The 26,861-nt window shown below is 38.3% G+C and overlaps 1 protein-coding gene across 5 annotated transcripts in view; it reads left to right on the top strand.

The window, feature by feature from the left end:
- The window catches only part of znf385b (zinc finger protein 385B), a 225,347-nt gene that overhangs the window by 150,422 nt on the left and 48,064 nt on the right, over positions 1 to 26,861 (top strand). For all 5 annotated transcript variants that reach the window (XM_058393037.1, XM_058393036.1, XM_058393034.1 and 2 more), the window contains one exon: positions 20,598 to 20,708. In XM_058393037.1, coding sequence (XP_058249020.1) covers positions 20,598 to 20,708 — 111 coding nt within the window. The remainder of the gene's footprint in view (positions 1 to 20,597; positions 20,709 to 26,861) is intronic.

The following is a 26,861-nucleotide window of genomic DNA, read 5'->3' as shown; positions in this document are numbered from 1 at the left end:
ATTTCCATTTCAGAGTCCTTCCATGCAAATAAAAGACAAAACAGACCAAAAAGTTTGAACGTGTAGGTGGTAAATTCTGCACTAGCTTCTCAGTGGAACAATGTTAATGTTATGCATAAAATACTGGTAGCGTTTGTGGTACGTTACAAACACATCTACAATTTTTCGGAGTGGAGGAAAAGTGGAGACCTGGTTATATATCTGTTACATCTGACAACAAACAAACACAATAGCTTATCTTGTAATAGTGATGGGATGGATAGATAGATAGATAGATAGAAAGATAGATAGATAGAAGGATTGATATAAAGATGGTGGATGGATGGATGGATGGATGGATGGATGGTGGTTGGGCTGGTTAGGTAAATAGAAGGATGGTGGGTGGGTAGGTAGATGGATGGATGGACATATGGATGGTGGTTGCATAGATGGATGGATAGATGCATAGATAAATGGGTAGATAGATGGATAGGAGGATGGTGGTTGGGTATGTAGATGGATGGCTGGATGGTGGTTGTGGATGGATAGATGGTTATATAGATGTTTTTTTTAATAAACGTTAAATTCTACACCTTATATTTCTGTAATTATTTTGCTTCACTGTCAGAGGGTTGTAGGTTCGTATCCCAGCTCTGACTCTGGAGTGTTGATCGGAACTCATCTGTCTGTTCTGCTGAAAATAGGCTTAAAGTGAGATATCGATGGCAAAGTCAGTAGAAATGAGAATGGGGAAAAATAGCTCTCTTTCTTCTTTCGTTCTTCTAAAAAGCCATCCAGCACATTTCTGTTAGTCGGGCGGGAGGGTGGAAGCGGAGAGGATGGAGTGGTGGGAGCGCTGTCGTTCATCAGGTCGCTGATGATTTTGTGGATGAGCAGAGCCTGTGATGGGAGATGAAGTGAAGGTGATTGCAGAGTGCACTTGCAGTTTTCTTTTTTTTTTCTTTTAAGCTCTCTCTTTTTCTGTTCTTAGAATCAATACTATGAGGAAAAGAGCAGACTCGACTTGGAGATCACTCATAGCCAAGGTCATGGATAACTCGCACCAGGTTTACGCAGAGAGAGAGAGAGAGCAGGTCTGAAAGTAGTATCAGGTAGAAGTCAAGTACCATGTTTATATTAACCATTTCATACGCAGTATCATTGCTAATAAACAGCCAATTTATGGTTATTTTTAGAAAAATGTAAGATGTAAATTACCTCCAAACTGATTAAATTCTTAAATATTAAAGTATTAAATTATTCTGCTTCTCACTAGCTGATTTCCGATTCTTATGGCAACTTTCATAAATAAATAAATAAATAAATGATTAAAGTAGTAACATTGTGCCAAAAATTTTAAAATTCAAGATTAAATCATATTTCCCAAAATATTTTTTATTTTTTTATTTTTTATTTCTAAATTTAAATTTCAGTCATAAACAAAATATTTTAGATCTGACTGTTAACATGGATGGTGGTTGTGCTTGGTTAAGTAGATAGATAGATAGATAGATAGATAGATAGATAGATAGATAGATAGATAGATAGATAGATATGATAGATATGATAGATATGATAGATAGATATGATAGATTTGATTGATAGATAGATTTGATTGGTTTGATTGATAAATAGGTGGTTTGCAGGTTTGTATCCCATCTCTGACTCGATAAATGGATAGAAAGTCAGACATGCTGTTTTGGGAACATGGTAGTCTACTTATGATGATGGACTATTGATCAGAAGGTTGTGAATTCGGATCCCAGGTCCACCAAGCTGCCATTGCTCAGTATAAAATGAGATAAAGTGTAAGTCGCTCTGGATGACATATTGTTAGTGCTGCTGCTATTGGAAAGTAGTCAACTCATAAACAGGGGTGTTTTGTGGTGTAACATTGGTATTTCAGTATTGTAGCCAAGTTTATAGCTCAGTATAGGAGGGCAAGAGGGTTTAGGGGTTGGTACGTGTGCCTCGCACCTCCAGTTTTGGGGGTTTGACTTCCACCTCCAGCTTGAGTGTATGGAGTTTGCATGCTAAGTGCTTCGATGGTTTCTTCCAGGTACTCCGGTTTCCTCCCCCAGACCAAAGACATGCAGCTTCCAGTCCAATTGTAGGTTGATTGACATCTCTGTGTGTGTATATATATATAATGTGTGTGTGTGTGATGGGTTGGCATCCTGTCCAGGGTGTCCCTTGAGCTTGGACGTTTCTGCACAACACCCACTACCTCAGCCAGATTTGTTGCACAGCACATATGACATATATTGCACAAAAATTGCACACAATTGCACACATCTGCTACACTTTATCCCTAAAAGCCATAACGTTCCAATATATTATATATCATACAACACAAATAAATGATATTTGCTCCTGAGCAAGTAATTCTATTTCTCCTTCTATTTTTATTCTATTTCTTTCCACTTTTCTAACACCAACAATCAGAAAGCATTTCACTAAATGTCACACTGTGACAAATACAATTTGAATTTGAGTCTCCTGGGATAGTCTTTCAGTTTCCCTCGACCTTGTGTAGGGATATATAAGCAGATGGATCTGGGTATAGACTGAATAATAGATGGAACCTGAAAATACTAAGTTGACACAATTTTTCTCTCAATTTTTTCCTTTCAGATGTGTTTATAACTTGTGAACCTCTGCAAAGCATCAAGGCAGCTGGAAAAGTGTGGAACGCTTTTAGATGAGGCACAGCAACAGGCGGCGTGTCAGTGGAAATACATTCAATGAGGAATCTGTTCTTTGTAGTCTATACAGCGTTTACTGACTCGTTCTGTATTCGAAGTGTGCAATCTGAAGCGAACATGAGACTGCTTAAATTTATTCTTTCGTGCCAGAGTTTTTGTCACTGAGACATGGCTGCTGTCTACTGTCACAAATGTGTGATATCCTGAAACAGGGATGTGTACACAAACTGGAAATAAGTGTATGAAGGATTTAATTAAAGCGTCCAACAATAACGGGCCCTGTCCACACGGGCATGGATAGTTTTAAAATTTGAGTTTTTACCCTGGCGGTTTTCCCAGTTTTTTTTCCTATCCACACCAAGACTCCACTTTTTGAAAAGATTTCCAGGAATCAAATCAGCACACATGACGATAGTATTTCATTCTTTCTATAGTTATATAGTCTTGAAGAAACACACACAAGTAAGACGTTCATTATACTTCAGTGACCCTGACACTAAAGAAACAGGACTCATAAATAGCCAGTCACTGTCTGTTTTTTATTTAACCTTTATTAGGGAAAAAAAACGCTCATTGAGATTGAAAATCTCTGTTGCAAGAGCAAACTAGCCAAGATAAACAACAGCACAGTTCACATGGGTTTAACAGATAGCAGCCATACACTGATCAGCCATAACATTCTGAGCACTGACAGGTGACGTGAATAACACTGATGATCTCCTCATCATGGCACCTGTTAGTGGGTGGGATATATTAGGCAGCAAGTGACCATTTTATTTTCCTCAAAGTTGATGTGTTAGAAGCAGGAAAAATTTGTGATGGCTAGACGACTGGATCAGAACGTCTCCAAAACTGCAGCTCTTCAATATCTATCAAAAGTGGTCCAAGGAAGGAACAGTCATGAACCAGCGACAGGGTCATGGGTGGTCGAGGCTCATTGATGCACATGGGGAGAGAAGGCTGGCCCGTGTGATCCGATCCAACAGATGAGCTCCTGTTGCTCAAATTGCTGAAGAAGTTAATGCTGGTTCTGATGGAAAGGGGTCAGAATACACAGTGCAGGACGGGTCAGGGCTGTTTTGGCAGCAAAAGGAGGACCAACACAATATTAGGCAGGTGGTCATAATGTTATGCCTGGTCGGTGTACGTATACACACGCACATCAAATAAGTGAAATCGAATTAGACGGTAATAAAATGTACAATCAGAAGGATATCAATATTGGTACATAACTGAATCAGGCAAAGCATCTACAGATGTTCCTGTTTCCAAATCATTTTAAAAGTATCCAACGAGATCAGCTTTTTAAGTTTCAGCTCATTTTACAAGTGGTTAAGGTGTTGGACTTCTGATCAGAAGTTTGTGGGTTTGAATCCCAGGTCCAACAAGCTGCCACTGCTGGGCCCCTGGGCAAGACCCTTGACCATTAATTGCTCAGTTGTATAAAATAAGATAAAAATGTAAACCACTCTGGATAAGGGTGTCTTTAGCTTTTCCTGTTGTTCGGAGATAGTGGATGTCCAAGAAAGCAAAACTGGCCATGTGGTCTGTGTGGTAGGGGCTTACACTCGCTCCCCTGTCAATCACAGTGACACTAGAAGAACAGCCGAACTAAGGAGAAAGAAGTCTTTATTGTCACCACACATACATTACAGCAGAATGGAATTCTTTTCTTTGCTTATCCCATCTGAGGAAGTTGGGGTCAGAGTGCAGGGGCAGATATGATACAGCACCGCTAAAACAGGGAGGGTTAAGGGTCTTGCTCAATTGTGGATCTTGGTGGTGCTGGGGCTTGAACCCAGATCCTCCAGTCAACAAGCCAGAGCCTTTAACACTTGGACTACCACTGCCCCTAAAATTTTGCACTAGGTATTTGTAGGTGTATGTGAAGTCTTTGTGTATGTACAAGAGGGCAGTGTGTGCTTTTGTGTGTGCCTTGTGTGTGGAGTGTGCCCCTCAGAGTTTCTTGTACAGCCCTTTGAGCAGGAATTTAGGAAATAAAGAAGAAAAAAAAACATGTTCACGTGTCTTGGAGGAAGCATGTGTTAGCCTTCACCCTTTTTTCTTTGCTCTGGAAATTCCTTTTTGTCATAATGTTCTGTTTTTTTTCCCAGGCACCAGATTGTACTTGCCAAAATGTTCAAACTTGTAGTGTGCTAAATACAAGAACATATCAGTAACTCTGAGTCGTACATGTGTTTAAACTAGGAAAGTGGAACCCTTTTACCTCCAGACTTTTCCAAGGTTCTGGTTCGGTTCTCCAACACCACGTCCCCATGCTCATTGAGCCATGTTGAGTTTCTCTAGACATATCTAACAGCTTTTCTCTTATCCTCTCATTGTCCATCTCACCGTTTGTCTTTTTATCTACGATGCTTTTCCTCCTGACCTGCTTCTCTTCCTCTTGCTCTAGTGTCCTCAAAGTCACTGATGACGTTAGCCATGTTTTGTTCACCTGAACGCACAGGATGTGGCTCGGTAATTGAAAATCACTGGACAATAACCTTCCTAACTCTTCCTTGTCCTTTCTTTAACTCTGGTTTTTGAGTGACAGCTGAGGTAAATCACGGATAGATGGATGGATTGGATGCTGTGGATCTGTTGATACCTTCCAAGGGTTTCTTTCGTTTTTATTTTATTTTTTGTAATTCAGCCAAAGAAAATACAACTGTATTTATTTGTTTGATACTATTATACGAAGTGAGAAAAATTAATTCAGAACTGAACAACTGACTCCATCTTGACTACTTAGAGTAAAAAAGAATGGAGTGTAGTATGTGGAAGAAGGGATCTGAAGAGGAAAGAAGCAAGGTTTGACCGTTCTGCTAAGAGAACTGGAGGCAATGAAGTCTAGCTGCTATTTATATACTGTATGCCACCATGAATCATGTCATGTTTGTTTTTATTTTTGCTCTTCCAGACATTTAGGTTATTATTACCTATAATCTTGCTTAAGCCTTTGCCCTTGTTCTCCCACAGAAACAGATAGTGGATGCACTTGATTTTCTTCTTTCGCCGTTTCTCAGAGCTGTTTTTGCTAGGTGTCATGTACAGGCTCATGCTAAATAGTTGCCATAGAAATATTTAGTGACCTTGTGGATGGAGTTGTCGCAAAACCTCAGAATTTTCAAAGAAATCAGGGTTAAAATCTAAACCATCATGAAATCTCATGAGGATTATCATGATTGGTATTGATAGGATACATTTCTGGCATTTGGCAGACATCTTTGTCCAGAGCGACTAACAATTTTATTTCATTTTATGCAACTAAGCAATTGAGAGTTAAGGGAGCATTGAGGTGCTCTTGGGATTCGACCGTACGACCTTCTGATCACTAGTCCAATGCTTTAGTCACTAATCAGATACCCATTATACACTGTGACTTTATTGTTACATTTAGAATAGCGGCATGGTAATATGGCTGGTTTGAAACAACAGTGTCATGGGTTTGATTTTATTCATTCATTCATTTTCTATACCTGCTTTATTCCTAATTAGAGTCACAGGAGCATCTGCTGAAGCCTATCCCGGCACACATTGGGCGAAAGGCCAATAGACAAGTCGCCAGTCCATTACAGGGCCAAATATAGACAGACAACCACACACACACTCACTCCTATGGGCAATTTAGAATTACCAATCAACCTAATGTACATTTTTGGGCTGTGGGAGGAAACCGGAGTAACTGGAAAGGCCCCTGCCTGTTCGAACCCGGGATTTGAACCCAGGACCTTCTTGCTGCGAGGCAACACTGCTAACCACTAAGCCTGATTTTGTTCAGTGTTTTTAAAAATACACTCTCATGTCACGTTGGATGTCTGAAATCTAATGATGTTAATGTTACTCAGTTCAATCACATGGAACTGATGCACACATTTGCATGAGGGTTTTTTTCAGCACACCTCAAATACCAAACTCTTTCTGGCTGACAGGGAGAACGGAAAACTTTGTTTTAACTATTCTTTACACTTTCTTACAGAAGTCTCAAACACACACACACACACACACCGTGTTATCGTGTATTTATATCTGTCACCTTTATTTTGTAACGCCTTTTCTTTATCCACATGTTAACTTTAACACCTGAGGGAGGAAAGCGTGGAAAAGTGTGGAGTCTGATCCTTTTTGTTCATGCAGTTGTTTTGTTTTGATTCCTTTCAGATTTTTGTGTATTCAGAGTTTGTATAAAGGCAGGTGGAAGGACTTTGGGGCTGAAACGATTACATTCACCGACTTACAGTTTCTCAAAGCTTAGCATTGACGGTCGTGCTGACGCTCAGTCCCACAGCGAAGATCATGCTTTAAACAATAAGCACCGGATTCTCGCTTAACGCTAATCGATTCAAGCTGCCCGTTTTGTTAGCGGACTGCATTAGTGACCTCGTCAGGCCTCAGCAGTCACTTACTCACGCTTGCACACACACGATCCTTTACTGAGCGTTCATCTCCAGACAAACTGCATTACTTGGTGCCTCTGTGTGTAAAACCTGTGTTTGCTCTGTCTTTATTAAATGCACCGGGAATGTAACGTGCGATATTAAAGATGTCTGTGACCCCAAACATAACGCAGTGTTCTGTTAAACATCCAGTAGTAAAAATAATAGAATGATCAAACACTCCTCAAACACCCAATGAACCCAATCTGAGACCTCTTCCAGTGGGCGTGGCTTAATATTCCAGTGACTGACGGCTCTCTGTCTCATAAGCTCTGTAGTCCTATGTGGTAGCTTAGTGGTTAAGGTTTTGGACTACTGATTGTTGTGAGATTGTGAGTTTGAATCCATGGTCCACCATGCTGCTGTTGCTGGGCCCTTGAGCAAGGCCCTTAATCCTCAGTTGTATAAAATGAGGGAAAAAAATGTAAGTTGCTCTAGATAAGGGTGTCTGCCAAATGCCAGAAATGTAAATGTAGTCTCCTTCATTGCTCAGCTACATGTACCAGGACAAGCAGACAGAGCTTTTAACCTGCTGCTCGATTCTGATTGGTTAGAAGGTGTTTACTCAAACCAGCTCTGACTGTAGATTCTGTGCCTCATGTCTTAATACATTGCGTTTCTATAGCAACAGCCTACACTGTGACTTTTGTAATGCATGTGTCACATTAATAGAATTTTTAGTGTAGTTTTCTGTAATAATGTTTGTTTATACTCATTGGCCTTGTTGGCCATCTTGTATATCAACATGAACCAAAACATAAGGTTTGGACCTTCTGCTGTTGTAGCTTCTCCTACAGCGGTTTCAAGATTCTTCATGTTGTGCAGTCAGGGATGCGTTTCTGCTTAGCCTGGGTGTACAGAGTGGTTATTTGAGCTATCTTGAACAAGTCTGGCCATTCTCATCGGACACTCTCTCTCTCTCTCTCTCTCAAATCAACATATTGCTCATAGGATGATTTTTCTTTTTCACACCATTCTATGTAAACTCTAGAGACTGTTGTGTGATAATCCAGGGAGATTCCTGAAACAGTCGAACCAGCCTGTCTCACACTGTTACATGCCACAGCACGTATTATGGTTGTTGTTGTGTGATGGCCTTGTTACTTCAGTGATAGTTGATGTAGTTTTGTTTGTAGATGAGCACGTATAAAATAAAGCGGCATTAGGGAATTGTGTTTTGGTTTTACCTGGTTTCAGCCCACGTTTTTGCCCTGAAAACTGTAAATTATTGTAAATACATGTTTCATATTGTTCCGCACAGTAAATGAAATAAACACCAAGTATTGCATCAGATTTTTTTATTGTTATTAGTTTATTAGGTTATTATTGTACTGAGCCTGTTGCTCTCCCACCTACTGTCAGCTTGGTAGGTGGTCACTGCTAGGCCTATCTCAGGGTCTTAACACATTAACAACTATTCCACAGTTCAATTCCGGTGTCTTGGTGTCCTCTGAATCTTGATCTCATGATCAGCTTCTGCATGATTGGCAGGTGTTCCTATAAAAGTGACCTGTGAGTGTGTGTACCTATGCATGTATGTGTGTATTTATACACACCGATTCAGTAGTCTAATGTTACTTAATAGTTTACTTACTTAGTTAAATATGTAACAGCATAATGGTTAAAACAGTGCAACTTAATCACCGTATACATGCATTAATCATTTAAAATCAGCTCATATTCCACCCTCAGTGTATTCTCCAGTCTCTCCCAGGGTTTCTCATCACCGCCGGTGGGCAGCCACACAAACCTCGCACTTAATACAATTAGATCAATCATAATAAACTAGCGGTCTTGCTGTAATCAGTCTAATGTCCAAATTTAATACACATGTTTGTGTGTTTGTCCTAACGAGCAGAACAATGAATAAAGCTTTATTAATGTTTACTAATAAACGTAAATTATTTCCATCGTAATCCCACCACAAACACAAAATTGGTGATTTATCTTTTCTATAAGAGCTTAATGAAATAAAGGAACACTGCGCTGCTGATAAATGAGTTTAGCAAGTAGAAATTTTTCTCAGTAACACTCTAATCATGCACTAATCCCTACTTACTTAAATACGAATGAATGATGAGTTACAGTAAGGCATGTACTAATCAAAAATCACTAACGAAGCATTAAGCTTAGAAACAATGTGAGTCTTATGAATTCATCCATGAATAATGACCCCATGAACACACTCGGCACGTTTGCTGTGGTCCGAATCCACGGCATTTCACTCGATTCTATCAAACCCTGGGATCAAGATGTTAAATATACTGAGAGAACTTAACCATGTCGAGTGACCATAATGTTTTTTTTTTATTATTATTATTTTGTATTTATTCTATTATATTATATGCAGTAAGGTGTCTCACTACTTCTGTGTCCCCCGATGTTCCCCTGACACTCCTGGTACACAAGTGTTGTGGAAGCTTGATGTCATATCAGCAGCTAAATCACATGAGGTTACTTTACTTCCTGAACAAGTGCAGACCGAGTCCGAGTTGCATCCAAGGTCATATTTTAAACTAATTTGGTCTCCTTGTATACGCTCCGTGACCCAGATGGATTAGCGGTATAGAAAATGGATGGAGTCTACATTTACATTTCTGGCATTTGGCAGACACTCTTATCCAGAACAACTTAGAATTTATCTCATTTTATACAACTGAGCAAATAAGGGTTAAAAGCCTTGCTCAAGGATCCAGCAGTGTGCAGCTTGGTGGAACTGGGATTCAAACTAGAAGTCCAACACCTTAACCAGTGAGCTACCACATCCCTCAGTTTCTAGTGAAAATGGAATCTGTCTGAAAAGTCATGATGTGCTTTCCGAGATACTTTTCTGCTTACCATGGTTGTACAGAGTGGTTATTGAGTTCTTGTTGTTGTTCTTTCGGCTGATCTCTGTTTTAGGGTCGCCACAGCGGATCATTTGGTCCGCATGTTTCGATTTGGTACAGGTTTTTACACCGGATGACCTTCCTGACACAACCCTCCCATTTAATCCAGGCTTGTGACCAGAGTTAACTCTTCAGTGGTTAGCACCCTGCCCGGGAATCAAACCCAGGCCGCGGCAATGAGAGCACGGGATCCTGCCATTGGACCACCTGGAGTGGTTATTGAGTTATTGTAGATTTATCATCAGCTTAAATCAGTCTTGTCTTATCTGACTCTGCTCTGGGGTTTCCTCGAGGTATTCCGGTTTCCTCCCTGTTGTAGGCAAATTATTCCATGGTGTGTGTGTCTTGATTGTGTCTTGTGATGGGTTGGTACCCCATCCACGGTGTGTCCTGAGTCTCCTGGAATAGTGACCCTGTGTTGGATAATTGCTACATAAAATGGATGGATGGTTTCTTGTTTAATGTATTTATCTCTGCTACGTGTTCTACCATTGCTGAGAAGTGCAAAACAAAATAACAAATCTGGAAACCAAATAACGCATGTCTTGTCCAATCAGCGGTAAGAATTCCTATACCTATCTTTTCCAGATTGTCTGAATTGTTGTTTTGTTTTTGGATTTGTTATTGTGTTTTTGGATTTGTCTTTTTGTTTTTTTTATTTTTGTTTTTTTTATTATTTAGTTTTTGGATTTATTTTTGTTTTTGTATTTGTTGTTTAGTTTTTGGATTTGTTATTGTGTTTTTGGATTTGTTCTTTTGTTCTTGTATTTGTTATTTTGTTTTTTTTCCATTGTTGTTTTGTTTTGGGATTTATTTTTGTTTTTGAATTTAGTTTTTGGATGTGTTCATTTGTTTTTGGATTTGTTATTGTGTTTTTGAATTTGTTATTTTATTTATACTTCTCAGCCACCGTAGTGTTCTCCACACTTCCCTGACTTTCTATCCGCTGACCTGCTCACCTGATCCACCTTTATATTGCTTCCCTGCCCACTGAACGAGTCAATTTTCAGCCCCTCAGCCGACGTTTTAATTGACCTGCATTGTGGAACCAACCCCACACCAATTAGCAAACAAACCAGCGAGTGTCAGTTCCACTCTGATTAAAACCTGGAAAATGGACGCATAGAGTCTGAACAGTACTGTATAGAGCTAGACAGTGACCAGTAGCTGTGTTTTGTTTCCTGTCCTCCTGTGCAGGGAACAAAGCTTATAAGATACTGGTACTGATTAAAAATTCAAGCGAAAAGCACTGTTAGGAACGCCGAAGGAACGTGAGGAGCTCGGAATGGATTCGGATCAGAGCATCTCCTGTTTACTGCAAACCTCTCAGCTATTCAGAGCTAATCAGGAGCCGGAGAGATAGACATCAGCTGTGTGAGTGAGTGTGTGTGTGTGTGTGAGTGTGAGAGAGAAAAAGAGAGAGATGACGAGACACACACATTACCCATCTCTCTCTCTCTCTCTCTCTCTCTCTCTCTCTCTGCCCCTCTTCAATCACTCGCACCCTTGCACCAACACGACCCGATCACTCCAGGTACGTCCTCTCCTCGTCTCACTCGTCGGAATAGATCCTGCTTTTCTTTCTTTCTCTGTCTTCTCTTGTTTTTTAAAACGCTCCACATGAACTGGTTACACACATTACGCCTGCAGAGGTGATGTCCAGAGGGTGAAAGACGATCACTAAGAGGTAACAGAGCAATAATAGAAAGTATTTTAGGAATTGTGAGCTGTTCGGATTACAAACCCTTCAGCGCCGAGTGTCGAGAGGATGCATTAGTTGCTTTTTCCTGCGATTACTACGTGATGTTAGAATAATCCTGAACACGAGTGTGAACGTTTGCATTTCCTTAAAATCGTCACACACACACTGGATCTGCGAGGTGTTCAGTGTGTTTTAGATTTTACTGATCTGATCATTATTTGGTAAAAATTGATTTAATAGAGAATGTTAATGGACTTTTAACTACTAAGAAAAAACTTGAAAAGGTTCATCAGGGATTGTGTGTGTGTGTGTGCGCATGCATCAGACAGTGTGTGTTTATAGCAAACAGTTTGTGTGTGTGTGTATCAGACAGTATGCATGTGTATCAGACTGTGTGTGTCACTGTGTTTGTATATATCAGATAGTTTGTGTGGGTGTGTGTGTATCAAACTGTGTGTCTATCAGACTGTGTGTGTGTTTGTATATATCAGACAGTTTGTGTGTGTGTGTATCAGACAGTATGCATGTGTATCAGACTGTGTGTGTCACTGTGTTCATATTTATCAGACAGTTTGTGTGTTTGTATATATCAGACAGTTTGTGTGTGTGTGTGTGTGTATCAGACAGTATGTGTGTGTATCAGACTGTGTGTGTGTGTGTTTGTATATATCAGACAGTTTGTGTGTGTGTGTGTATCAGACAGTGTGTGTGTGTATCAGACAGTGTGTGTGTGTATCAGACTGTGTGTGTGTCACTGTGTTTGTATTTATCAGACAGTTTGTGTGTGTATCAGACAGTATGTGTGTGTGTGTGTATCAGACAGTATGTGTGTGTGTGTGTATCAGACAGTATGTGTGTATCAGACAGTGTGTGTGTCACTGTGTTTGTATTTATCAGACAGTTTGTGTGTGTATCAGACAGTATGTGTGTGTGTGTGTGTATCAGACTGTGTGTCACTGTGTTTGTATTTATCAGACAGTTTGTGTGTGTGTATCAGACAGTGTGTGTATCAGACTGTGTGTGTGTCACTGTGTTTGTATTTATCAGACAGTTTGTGTGTGTATCAGACAGTATGTGTGTGTGTGTGTGTGTGTATCAGACAGTATGTGTGTGTGTGTGTGTGTATCAGACAGTATGCATGTGTATCAGACTGTGTGTGTCACTGTGTTTGTATATATCAGATAGTTTGTGTGGGTGTGTGTGTATCAAACTGTGTGTCTATCAGACTGTGTGTGTGTTTGTATATATCAGACAGTTTGTGTGTGTGTGTATCAGACAGTATGCATGTGTATCAGACTGTGTGTGTCACTGTGTTTGTATATATCAGACAGTTTGTGTGTGTGTGTGTGTGTATCAGACAGTATGTGTGTGTATCAGACTGTGTGTGTGTGTGTTTGTATATATCAGACAGTTTGTGTGTGTGTGTATCAGACAGTATGTGTGTGTATCAGACTGTGTGTGTGTGTGTTTGTATATATCAGACAGTTTGTGTGTGTGTGTATCAGACAGTATGTGTGTGTATCAGACAGTATGTGTGTGTATCAGACTGTGTGTGTCACTGTGTTTGTATTTATCAGACAGTTTGTGTGTGTGTATCAGACAGTATGTGTGTGTATCAGACTGTGTGTGTGTCACTGTGTTTGTATTTATCAGACAGTTTGTGTGTGTATCAGACAGTATGTGTGTGTGTGTGTGTGTGTGTATCAGACAGTATGTGTGTGTGTGTGTATCAGACAGTATGTGTGTATCAGACAGTGTGTGTGTCACTGTGTTTGTATTTATCAGACAGTTTGTGTGTGTATCAGACAGTATGTGTGTGTGTGTGTATCAGACAGTATGTGTGTGTATCAGACAGTATTCGTGTGTATCAGACTGTGTGTGTGTCAGTGTTTGTATTTATCAGACAGTTTGTGTGTGTATCAGACAGTATGTGTGTGTATCAGACAGTATGTGTGTATCAGACTGTGTGTTTGTATATATCAGACAGTTTGTGTGTGTGTATCAGTCAGTATGTGTGTGTATCAGACTGTTTGTGTGTCACTGTGTTTGTATTTATCAGACAGTTTGTGTGTGTGTGTGTATCAGACAGTATGTGTGTATCAGACTGTGTGTTTGTATATATCAGACAGTTTGTGTGTGTATCAGACAGTATGTGTGTGTATCAGACTGTGTGTGTCACTGTGTTTGTATTTATCAGACAGTTTGTGTGTGTGTGTATCAGACAGTATGTGTGTATCAGACTGTGTGTGTTTGTATATATCAGACAGTTTGTGTGTGTGTGTATCAGACAGTATGTGTGTGTATCAGACTGTTTGTGTGTCACTGTGTTTGTATTTATCAGACAGTTTGTGTGTGTATCAGACAGTATGTGTGTGTGTGTGTATCAGACAGTATGTGTGTGTATCAGACTGTTTGTGTGTCACTGTGTTTGTATTTATCAGACAGTTTGTGTGTGTATCAGACAGTATGTGTGTGTGTGTGTATCAGACAGTATGTGTGTGTATCAGACAGTATGTGTGTATCAGACAGTGTGTGTGTGTGTGTGTATCAGACAGTATGTGTGTATCAGACTGTGTGTTTGTATATATCAGTTTGTGTGTGTGTATCACAGTATGTGTGTGTATCAGACAGTATGTGTGTGTATCAGACAGTATTCGTGTGTATCAGACTGTGTGTGTGTCACTGTGTTTGTATTTATCAGACAGTTTGTGTGTGTATCAGACAGTATGTGTGTGTATCAGACAGTATGTGTGTATCAGACTGTGTGTGTTTGTATATATCAGACAGTTTGTGTGTGTGTGTATCAGACTGTGTGTGTTTGTATATATCAGACAGTTTGTGTGTGTGTGTATCAGACAGTATGTGTGTGTATCAGACTGTTTGTGTGTCACTGTGTTTGTATTTATCAGACAGTTTGTGTGTGTGTGTATCAGACAGTATGTGTGTATCAGACTGTGTGTGTTTGTATATATCAGACAGTTTGTGTGTGTGTGTATCAGACAGTATGTGTGTGTATCAGACTGTGTGTGTTTGTATATATCAGACAGTTTGTGTGTGTGTGTATCAGACAGTATGTGTGTGTATCAGACAGTATGTGTGTGTATCAGACTGTTTGTGTGTCACTGTGTTTGTATTTATCAGACAGTTTGTGTGTGTATCAGACAGTATGTGTGTGTGTGTGTATCAGACAGTATGTGTGTGTATCAGACAGTATGTGTGTATCAGACTGTGTGTGTGTATCAGACAGTATGTGTGTATCAGACTGTGTGTTTGTATATATCAGACAGTTTGTGTGTGTGTATCACAGTATGTGTGTGTATCAGACAGTATGTGTGTGTATCAGACAGTATTCGTGTGTATCAGACTGTGTGTGTGTCACTGTGTTTGTATTTATCAGACAGTTTGTGTGTGTATCAGACAGTTTGTGTGTGTGTGTATCAGACAGTATGTGTGTGTATCAGACAGTATGTGTGTATCAGACTGTGTGTGTGTATCAGACAGTATGTGTGTATCAGACTGTGTGTTTGTATATATCAGACAGTTTGTGTGTGTGTGTATCACAGTATGTGTGTGTATCAGACAGTATGTGTGTGTATCAGACAGTATTCGTGTGTATCAGACTGTGTGTGTGTCACTGTGTTTGTATTTATCAGACAGTTTGTGTGTGTATCAGACAGTATGTGTGTGTATCAGACAGTATGTGTGTGTATCAGACTGTGTGTCAGTGTTTGTATTTATCAGACAGTTTGTGTGTGTGTGTATCAGACAGTATGTGTGTATCAGACTGTGTGTGTTTGTATATATTAGACAGTTTGTGTGTGTGTGTGTATCAGAGAGTATGTGTGTGTATCAGACTGTTTGTGTGTCACTGTGTTTGTATTTATCAGACAGTTTGTGTGTGTGTGTATCAGACAGTATGTGTGTGTATCAGACTGTGTGTGTTTGTATATATCAGACAGTTTGTGTGTGTATCAGACAGTATGCATGTGTATCAGACTGTGTGTGTCACTGTGTTTGTATATATCAGATAGTTTGTGTGGGTGTGTGTGTATCAAACTGTGTGTCTATCAGACTGTGTGTGTGTGTGTGTGTGTATCAGACAGTTTGTGTGTGTGTATCAGACTGTGTGTGTCACTGTGTTTGTATATATCACAGTTTGTGTGTGTGTGTATCAGACAGTATGTGTGTGTATCAGACTGTGTGTCACTGTGTTTGTATATATCAGTGTGTGTGTGTGTGTATCAGACTGTGTGTGTCTGTGTGTGTATCAGACAGTATGTGTGTGTATCAGACTGTGTGTGTGTCACTGTGTTTGTATATATCACAGTTTGTGTGTGTGTGTATCAGACAGTATGTGTGTGTATCAGACTGTGTGTCACTGTGTTTGTATATATCAGTGTGTGTGTGTGTGTATCAGACTATGTGTGTGTCTGTGTGTGTATCAGACAGTATGTGTGTCACTGTGTTTGTATATATCAGACAGTTTGTGTGTGTGTATCAGACAGTATGTGTGTGTATCAGACTGTGTGTGTGTTTGTATATATCAGACAATTTGTGTGTGTGTGTATCAGACAGTATGTGTGTGTATCAGACTGTGTGTCACTGTGTTTGTATATATCAGACAGTTTGTGTGGGTGTGTGTGTGTATCAGACAGTATGTGTGTGTATCAGACAGTATGTGTGTGTATCAGACTGTGTGTTTGTATATATCAGACAGTTTGTGTGTGTGTATCAGACAGTATGCATGTTTATCAGACTGTGTGTGTCAGTGTTTGTATATATCAGACAGTTTGTGTGTGTGTGTATCAGACTGTGTGTATGTGTATCAGACAATATGCGTGTGTATCAGCCTGTGTGTCACTGTGTTTGTATATATCAGACAGTTTGTGTGTGTGTGTATCAGACAATATGCGTGTGTATCAGACAGTATGTGTGTGTATGTGTATCAGACAGTATGCGTGTGTATCAGATTGTGTGTGTTAGAATGTGTGTGTCACTGTGTGTGTGTGTCAGACAGTATGTATATGCATCAGACTGTTTGTGAATTAGACTCTGTGTGTATCAGACTCTGAGTGTCTGTGTGTGTATCAGACAGTATGCGTGTGTATCAGACTCTGTGTGTGTCAGATTGTGTTTGTGTATCAGGCTGTGTGTGTGTGTGTGCGTGCTGTCAGAGTGCTGTTCTCTTTCTCTTCTCCTGACAGGATGAGCAGTTCCTCAGTGAGACAGTGAGATTGTCTTGAGTAAATGAGCTGTAATGTGTGTGGGGTCTTATTACCCGACCCATCTCCCTGCTCAGTCTTTGTGTTCTGTGTGTGTGTGTGTGTGTGTGTGTTCCGAGTGTGTGTGTGAGTGTGATGTCATTGTGTGTGTGTTTTGTTGGTCAGTCAGTGTGTTCAGAGAATCAGCTACAGTGTTGATTTAGATCCAGATTGAGCCGCAGTTTACTCTGTGCTCAGCTTTGGATTCTCCAGTGTCTCATGTAATTTTGTTTTTTGGAATGGTGTCTCTCTCTCGCTCGCTCTCTATCTCTATTTTTCTCTGTCTGTCTCTCTCTCTCGCTCTATCTCTCTAATTCTGTCTCTCTGTCTGTCTCTCTCTCTCTCACTCTCTTTCTCTCTGTCTCTCTCTCTCACTCTCTTTCTCTCTGTCTCTATTTCTCTGTCTCTCTCTCTCTCACTCTCTTTCTCTCTGTCTCTCTCTCTCTCTCTCTCTCTCACTCTCTTTCTCTCTGTCTCTATTTCTCTCTCTCTCTCTCTCTCTCTCTCTCTCTCTCTCTCTCTCACTGTTGGTAATTTGAAATGTTAATAAGCTCCAGTACCAATTAGTAATCAGTTATAATTCTGTGTGAGTAGATTCATTCGTTTACTTTTTTGATTTTGTTTTGCCGATCATCAGTGTACTCTTCCTGTGTTTGTTTCTTCCTGTCTTTTTCCACCCTGTCTGAACTGGATAGATAGGTTTAACTGGTGTTTCTGTGCTAAATAATGTAAAGCGCCATTCAATGTTAAAAAGTTGAGGGACACTTATTCTTACAATCTCTTTCTTTGCTCTCGGATCTTCTTTTCATTTTCTTTCTTCATCTTCACTCTCTCTCTCTCTCTCTCTCTCTCTCTCTCTCTTTCTCTAGATCTATACATCTTTTCTTTTAACACACACATACACACACACACAATAACCCAATAAGATCAGATATTAATAGTATGTATTTCTTATTTTGTTTTTGAATTTGTTAGTGTTTTTTTTTATTGTTTTTGGATTATTTTATTTTGTTTTTTAATTTATTATGTTTTTGTTATGTTATTTTGTTTTCAGGATTTATTTTGTTTTCTGATTTGTTTCTATTTTTTGGTTTTCTGATTTCTGACACGCACACACACACACACTAACTCAGGTATAAAAAGTATGTATTTGCAACCTAAAGCATGTGCTTATTCAGCTATTCAACACCTTGTGGGTCATTTATAAAGAATAAACATACAGAGCGAAGATTAAAATATTTTTAAACGTGTTATCGGAGTTCAGCTGGAGTTCAGCCGAGCGTATCAAAGAGCTACAGCGAGACAAATTTGAATATTACATAAAGAACCCAACATGGACTAACACTCGAGAGAACTTGAGGAACCAGAGGAACTTGAGAAAGGATGGCGTGATACAAGACGAGAACGAAAGAAGAATCTGCGGGAGATAAAACCTGGATGAATAAAACAGATGGTGGGTCAGGGAGAGGGAACTCTAATGAGGTCTGGGAGCTTTAAGATCTTTAAGAAGCTGTCAGGATTGTTTAGAACAACATGTTCACATTGTCTCTATCCTCTCCATCCTCATCGTCCTGATCTAAACAAGTATCAGATCAGTGTTTTCCAGCGCAGTAGATGAAAAACAAATAAACTGCAAGTCGTAACAGGAAGAAAATTGTATGAAATTATGATGAGATCGTATCTAAGAAATGAAGCGATGGAAAAAAAGAAAATAGCTTGGGAAATGGAAATATATTGAATGCAGACAAATGGATTTAATATACAATAAACCAGCTGCTGCGCCTCTATTTATAGACGTTTCACTAATGTCAGGCTTGAAACAGTATTGTTTGTGTTGGCCGATAAAGAAGCAAACATATCTACCGACAGAACCAGACAAATTTAAGGTTGACATTTAATAAACACTGTCTACAAATAAGCATGACAAGAAGAAGAAGAAAATGAACAAGAGGATGAAACAACAATAACAATGAAAAAAGAACAAGAATTACAGTAATAAAAAGAATCGCAACACCGACAAGAACAATAATCAATAAGATCAACGGCAACAACAAACACAAAAAGAAGAACAACAAAAGGAAGAAGATGAAGGAAAGGAACCGAAAGAAGAACAATAAGAACAATAACAGAAATAATAATGAGATGAAGAACTGTAATACCAAGAACAACAAGAAAAGAAGAGTAATAATAAGAACCACCAGCGCAACACCAACGACATGAAGAACAATAATACCAAGAACAGTAATAATAATAACAAAAACAGCACAAACAAGGAACAGTAATCATAAGAACCACCACAGTAACAACCACAACAACCCAAACAAGAACAATAATAATAACAACCCAAACAAGAACAATAATAATAATAATAACAAGAATAGTAATAACAACCACAGCAACAACAAAAACAACCCAAACAAGAATAATAACAACCAAAACAACCCGAACAATAATAATAATAATAACCACAGCAACAACAAAAACAACCCAAACAAGAACAATAATAATAACAACCAAAATAACCCAAACAATAATAATAATAATAACCACAGCAACAACAAAAACAACCCAAACAAGAACAATAATAATAACAACAACAACCAAAACAACCCGAACAATAATAATAATAACCACAGCAACAACAAAAACAACCCAAACAAGAACAATAATAATAACAACAACAACCAAAACAACCCGAACAATAATAATAATAACCACAGCAACAACAAAAACAACCCAAACAAGAACAATAATAATAACAACAACCAAAACAACCCGAACAATAATAATAATAATAATAACCACAGCAACAACAAAAACAACCCAAACAAGAACAATAATAATAATAACAACCAAAACAACCCGAACAATAATAATAATAATAACCACAGCAACAACAAAAACAACCCAAACAAGAACAATAATAATAACAACAACCAAAACAACCCAAACAATAATAATAATAATAACCACAGCAACAACAAAAACAACCCAAACAAGAACAATAATAACAACAACAACCCAAACAAGAACAATAATAATAATAACAACCACAACAAAAACAACCCAAACAAGAACAGTAATACTAACCACAACAAAAGAAGAACAGTAATGATGACAACAAGAAGCTTAGTGGTTATTTGTCTCCTTCCTCTAGGGTTAGGGGTTCGATTCCCGCCTCTGCCCTGTGTGTGTGTCTGTGTGTGTGTTCTCCCTGTGCTTTGAGGGTTTCCTCCAGGATCTCCAGCTTCAGTGCAAATATATGAGTTGTAGTTTGACTGCCATCTCTAAATTGTCTGTGTGTGGCTGTTTGTGTGATTGTGCCTTGTGATGGGTTGCCACTCTGTCCAGTGTGTCCCCTGTCTCGAGTGAAAACATTAATGGATGGATGGCTAGATGGATATATGGACAAAGTAAAGGCAGGTTATATATCAAATGGAATTATACAGTATATAAAATCATTATAAAAGTAATTTTTTAAATATTAGCTACATGCACAGCTCACTGACACTCTCTCTCTCTCTCTCTCTCTCTCTCTCTCTCGCGCTCTCTCTCTCTCCCCTTTATCATTTTCCCGAGTATATTCTTTCTAAAATTATTTTTCATAATTCCTCCTTGTCTTTCAGATGGATCCCGTACAGAAAGCCGTAATCAACCACACATTTGGGGTCTCCATCCCTCCGAAGAAGAAGCAAGTGATCACGTGCAACATCTGCCAGCTCCGCTTTAACTCAGACGTGAGTGCTTAGATCAGACTCTCATTACACAGGCTGTACTGTACACGTGTCCGTGTGGAAACATGAGAGCTTTATGCCATTTGTGTGTGTGTGTGTGTGTGTTGGGTTTGTTTTGCATCTGTCTTCTGTTGCGTGTCACATGTCATTAAGATCACTGTAAGATCACAGTCCTGATCCTCACTTGCCATGGTAGTGCAGATGTGTGTGTTTCCTGCAACACACTTAATTCAACTCATCAGCTCAAGTATGTGTGTTTCAGTAGTCGTAATACTGTGACATGAAAAACCAAAAACAGCAGTTATACAGGAAAATAATCAAGCACACACACACACACAGCAGGGTGACGCCAAGTCAATTATCTTCCTCGTAAGCCACAGCGATTTGCCGAGTCTAATTTGCTCATGATTATATTTTAATCCATTTTTACATGTGGAATATCCTCCAATCAATCCACTTCCTGTTCTCATTTATACATTATAGCAGCTATAAACAGTCACCTCCTCATCAGCCTCTGTTTTTAACTCATGACTTTAAACCCAGGAAAAACCCAGAGCTAGTCATGTTCTTGCTAATTAATCATGCAGAGTCTCCCTCTGTAAGTCTTTAATAAACATCTCCTTAATGATATTAGGATGTGTGCATTAATAGAAACCTGATCTGAGTTCCTGTTCCAAATAGTTCTAGCCAATCAGAATTGAGTTTGTTGTGGTGGTTTTTATTTACAGATCTGGTAAGAAATATTTGAATATGATATTTCACATCATATTAAAGAAATTGTAGATGTACACACACACACAGTCTGACACACACACAGTCATATATATATATGATATATATGCGTGTGTGTGTATATATATATATATATATATATATATATATATATATATATATATATATATATACACACACACATGCGCACACACTGTCTGATATATATACACACACACTATACTAAACTATATTCAACATCACATCCTTCTATATCTTCATATCTCCACTGACTCCACAGTGCAGTGGTGTTAACTGGACAGTCTAATGCCGCGTGCAAGCATAGAGCGACTCAAGCGACTAAGCAACCAGAGATGAAAGCTGTCCACTTCCTGTGACACGAGTGGCAGCGTCCACACATCTTTACACTATCATGGATCGATTCGCAGCAATGGGAGTGGAAGGCAGCAGCAGAGCAGAGCACACAGTACATCTCGTATGATATGACACATATGAATTTTACACACAAACGCCAAATCCCTCTACATAATATTTTTCTTTTTCTTTTGGATTGCTACATGCTCCACCCACTGAGAAACATCGTTACTATGGCAACCGCTGGTTCTAACACCTACTGATGGCTTCGTAGTACAGTGTCTGGAGACTTGCAGAGATAAAATCAGTGTGTAAACAGAGCTTTAGTCTGAATAGTACAGAGTGCTGGTTTAAGAAAGTTTATTGGTGTGTGTGTTTATAGAGTGTCTGTTTGATCAGTGCCTCCGATTCCTTTAAAGCCCCTGTATTTCCCTGGTTCATGTATTTCCTTTCCTGTTCTAAGATATCAGATCAGCATCGTTAAACACTTTAGAAAGTGTGTGTTAGAGCAGGAGAAACACTCTGGTGTGCAGTGATGAAGGAGGAAATAAAGGACGAATCTCAGATTTCTGAGTGAGAGTGTTACCTCAGAGTCAAACTTTAGGGGCCAGCAGGTAAAACAAACACGGACAGCATGCTGGTGAAATATTAGACTTGTTACAGAGCGAGTAAGGAGATTAAGGACATGCTGAGCTGGAAGGATTTCACTAGCAATATTCCAACATTGCAATGTAACTAAAAATACCAGCTTGGCTTCCACTTTAACTGCAGCTACACACACTCGAGTCTCCTCTTCTCCTGCCTCGAAATCTACAGCGAAGGCAAACAACCTCTTCATCACCAACTGATATTACTGATGATGATAAATCTGATCTAGACCGAAGAGTCGTTATGGTTACAGTGTGTACATCACGTGAGGGTTAGTTTTTTTTCTTCATATGAGCACATAATGTGCAGCACTAGCACTTTTTCTGGGAAAGAAAAACTGTGAAGGCACCAAATGACACCAAATGTGTTGTTTTTAGTCATTCCTTTCATTTCTGCTCCAATACAAGCTCGCTAATCCATATCACACATCTTTTTAATGATCAGGATGGAAAAGAAACCCGAGATGAGAATGTCTAAGACGTGTGCTGGATTAAAATGTTTTCAAAGTTTTATTTTTTTATGATGAAACAGCACGGAATTGTCCAAAGCAAAGCATAGCCCAGATCTCGAATCTGATTGGTTCAGGTGGTGTGGATTAGAGAGAGAGAGACAGAGACAGACAGACAGAGAGAGAGACAGACAGAGAGACAGAGAGAGGCAGAGAGAGACTCCATTCCAAAATAACAAAACTAAATGTGAGACTGGAGAATCCAAAGATTTTTAAAAATGTAAATTTTACCACTTTAATAAAAACCCCTGTCTCACCATTTATCACTGAACACAGTCCATCATTACAACCCCATTCAGTATTAAATGTATAAATTGCATTCAGTATTTTTTAATAATTAAAATCAACCATCATTTTTTAACATATTCCTAAATGCTGATATAATTTTGGAGATTTTTTTGTGCTCAACCAAAAATAATTGATTTTGATGCAGTTTTTTCCCCCAAAATTTTTGTGAAAAACTAAAATTCAAATTCTTTAATTAAATTTGTAAAATTTCACTACTTGAATTTGTGAAAATTGCAAGCATAAGATTCTTTTAAACTCCTACCCGTGTAGACACCATATGTAATGATTTTCTATGAGAGCTTGTACTCATGTTTGCTCGTTGTGATGTCACACGACGTGTCTCGGCCCAAATCTGCAGTCATTAAAAAAAAAAAAAAAAATCAGTTCTAAATTAATTGCAAGCTCCTCAGAATATAAGAGTTTGCTTGATTTTGTGTTCATTTCTGTGTCAAAAAAATCCTGAAGTCCTGGAGAGACTGACGGTTCGATTTCTTTTCCTAACAGAAACAGCAAGCTTTGCTTATCTTACAATGAAATGAATCAGCTGACACTTGAAACCAAGTATAAAACTTTGTTTGTATTGTTTAATACTGTTTGGAAAAATGAGGGAAAAAATTTTAATAAAATGTTGAAGGACAGAGCTATATATATATATATATATATATATATATATATATATATATATATATATATATATATATATATATATATATAATATGAGAGAGAGAGAAGAGAGAGAGAGAGAGGCGTGATTGTTTATTCCAGCTATAAGTTAAGTGAGAACAGAAACTCACTTGTCTTTCAGCTTTCAGATGTTACACAACATTAAATCTTAACTACAAACCGTTAAAATGCACAACATGTCTTTCATTAGGAAATTAAACATTGGAATTGTTGGCAGATCGCTGTGGTATATAAGCAAGACCATGCGGCTGTAGAAAAATACCATGCGGTTCTATGAAAATAATCCACTTCAGGATGGTAATTGTCTACATGAACACACTTAAACGCACTCATTTTACCTTTAAGAACTGATGAAGTGTGTTCGAGTGGAAGAACATCTTAAACTCTGCTTATTAGGGAGGATTTGAGGAATCCCCTGTTGATCCTGATCCTTAATTACGGGAAGAAATACATGTATTATACTTTGTATACTTTATAAAGCAGTGCCTGTGGTTCTGCTGTGGGATATTTCATCCTTTTTATATTTCTCTCTCTCTCTCTCTCTCTCTCTCTCTCTCTGTCTCTCTGGAGAGTTATTTTGCCTGTTGTGTCTGTTTTGTTCTTTTAAATTATTCCACTGTTGTATTCAGCTATTGGAGAATCTGACTATTTTACCTCATTTTATAGCTCCATTGGCCTTCATAAATGTCACTCATCGTGTTTATGTTGGCTGTTCAATAAATAATAGAAGGCAGCAGAGAGATACTGTGCCCCAGGTGAACGCTGGCTTATTTATCTTTATGATTTTAGTACCCATGCTTTTGAAAGCTGTAAATATGCAGCATTATCTCAGCTCCAGAAAAACCACTTGCAGGTGTCAGATCTCTGTAATTTGGTGAAGTAGTGCGTTTATTGTGTATTAACTCACCTGTAGTGTAATTGGAGGTAATAATAGACTCACAGATGGGCCTTCATTATTATTTTATAGCCTTCACTCACCCAATCCAATGTGTTTATCTGTGCTGCGAAGGCTAAATAAATCAGAGCAGAGACAGAGCCGAGAGGTTGCCGTGTCTAGGTGTGATAACGTACTCGTATAGATTTAGAGCTTTACAAAATATATATAAACAATAAAGTTTTTTCTGTATTCATTTAGAAAGGCAGTACATTCTTGGTTGACGTCAAGTCCAACACACCAATTGAATAATGAAAGTTTTACTTGTTCTATTGTTCCTACTCGTTAAACCTAATTAATTGCTGGAACTGGATTGCAACAAGTCTGAGACTTGAGGCGCTGCTGTGGTTGCTGGTGGAAGCTAACAATACACAAAATGCTTATAAGTTCACCTGAGAAAAATGCACTTACAAATGTAGACAAAATGCTCTTGCATAAATGCTCTTTCCAGAAGTTAGTGTACTTCATATAAATATATATATATAAATGTATAAACATATACACACCACACACATAAAACACTCTAAAAATTTTTTACCTCAGACATACATTAGTTTTTTTCTTACAGATACACACAAAATACGCCAATACACTATTTTACCACAAACATAAATACAAAACCTTCACCAATACACTATTTTACCACAAACATAAATACAAAACCTTCACCAATACACTATTTTACCACAAACATAAATACAAAACCTTCACCAATACACTATTTTACCACAAACATAAATACAAAACCTTCGCCAATACACTATTTTACCACAAACATAAATACAAAACCTTCGCCAATACACTATTTTACCACAAACATAAATACAAAACCTTCACCAATACACTATTTTACCACAAACATAAATACAAAACCTTCGCCAATACACTATTTTACCACAAACATAAATACAAAACCTTCGCCAATACACTATTTTACCACAAACATAAATACAAAACCTTCGCCAATACACTATTTTACCACAAACATAAATACAAAACCTTCGCCAATACACTATTTTACCACAAACATAAATACAAAACCTTCGCCAATACACTATTTTACCTCACACACCAGCACTCCCTTTTACACTACTGCCCAGCAGTGTCTTGTGAATGCATTTACATGAGTTGAAGTAGCAAATTGAGTTTTGTGTGTGTATCTGAGGTGAAGTGAAAAATTTTGTATGAGCTTTGTGTGTAATCTGTAAACTAGTGAATAGTAAACTAGTGAATCGTGTTTTGCTTGCATGTATGACGTAAACTAGTGCGTTGTAGAGTGCTTTGTGCATTTGTCTAGCATAATGTATTTAAGCGTTTTGTGTGTATGTCTGAGGTAAAAATACATGATTGGTTCACACCAAGTCCACCACATCAATTAATTAATGAAAGTTTTTCCTGATTAAATGGATGTCCATACTTTCTATGTCTAATGATAATGTACAAACTGAGAATATATGAGGTTGGAATTGTCAAATTTTTAAGTGTAATTTTGCATTTTTCACCCCAGAAACATCCTTGAACAATGCATTGAGATGCTGTTTTATATTATAATTTTATTTTATTTTATTAATAATTCTTTATTTTTTTCTTCTTTTTTATTTCTTTTTTAAGAGAGCTTATGATCAGTAATGACTGGAGTAACTGGTAATGATGTTAGAAAAGTTGAGTTGGTTTTATTCAGTTATGCATATATTATATGTATATATATATTATATATTCAGTTATGCATATATTATAATCATATGCATCCCCCCCCCCGGGAAACATTACCCGGGTTTCTCAGGTCCACAGAGTACACTTGGCTCCTTCTTGGCCAGTCAGTGATGCTCAGTATCCTGCCAAAAACAAGCCACAAGTGCTTAAATTACTGAAAATAGAAAAGCCAGTCTTTTTTGCCATTTGGCTACAAATATTTTTAATCTGTGGTATATGTATTAATTCAGACATTAGTAGTCTCATGCACTGCATGGATGAACACGAGCAGTTGATTTGTGTTCGGAATTAGGCA

Source organism: Hemibagrus wyckioides, linkage group LG06, assembly GCF_019097595.1.
Source record: "Hemibagrus wyckioides isolate EC202008001 linkage group LG06, SWU_Hwy_1.0, whole genome shotgun sequence".
Lineage (NCBI taxonomy): Eukaryota > Metazoa > Chordata > Actinopteri > Siluriformes > Bagridae > Hemibagrus > Hemibagrus wyckioides.
This window is presented reverse-complemented; position numbering and strand designations above follow the sequence as displayed.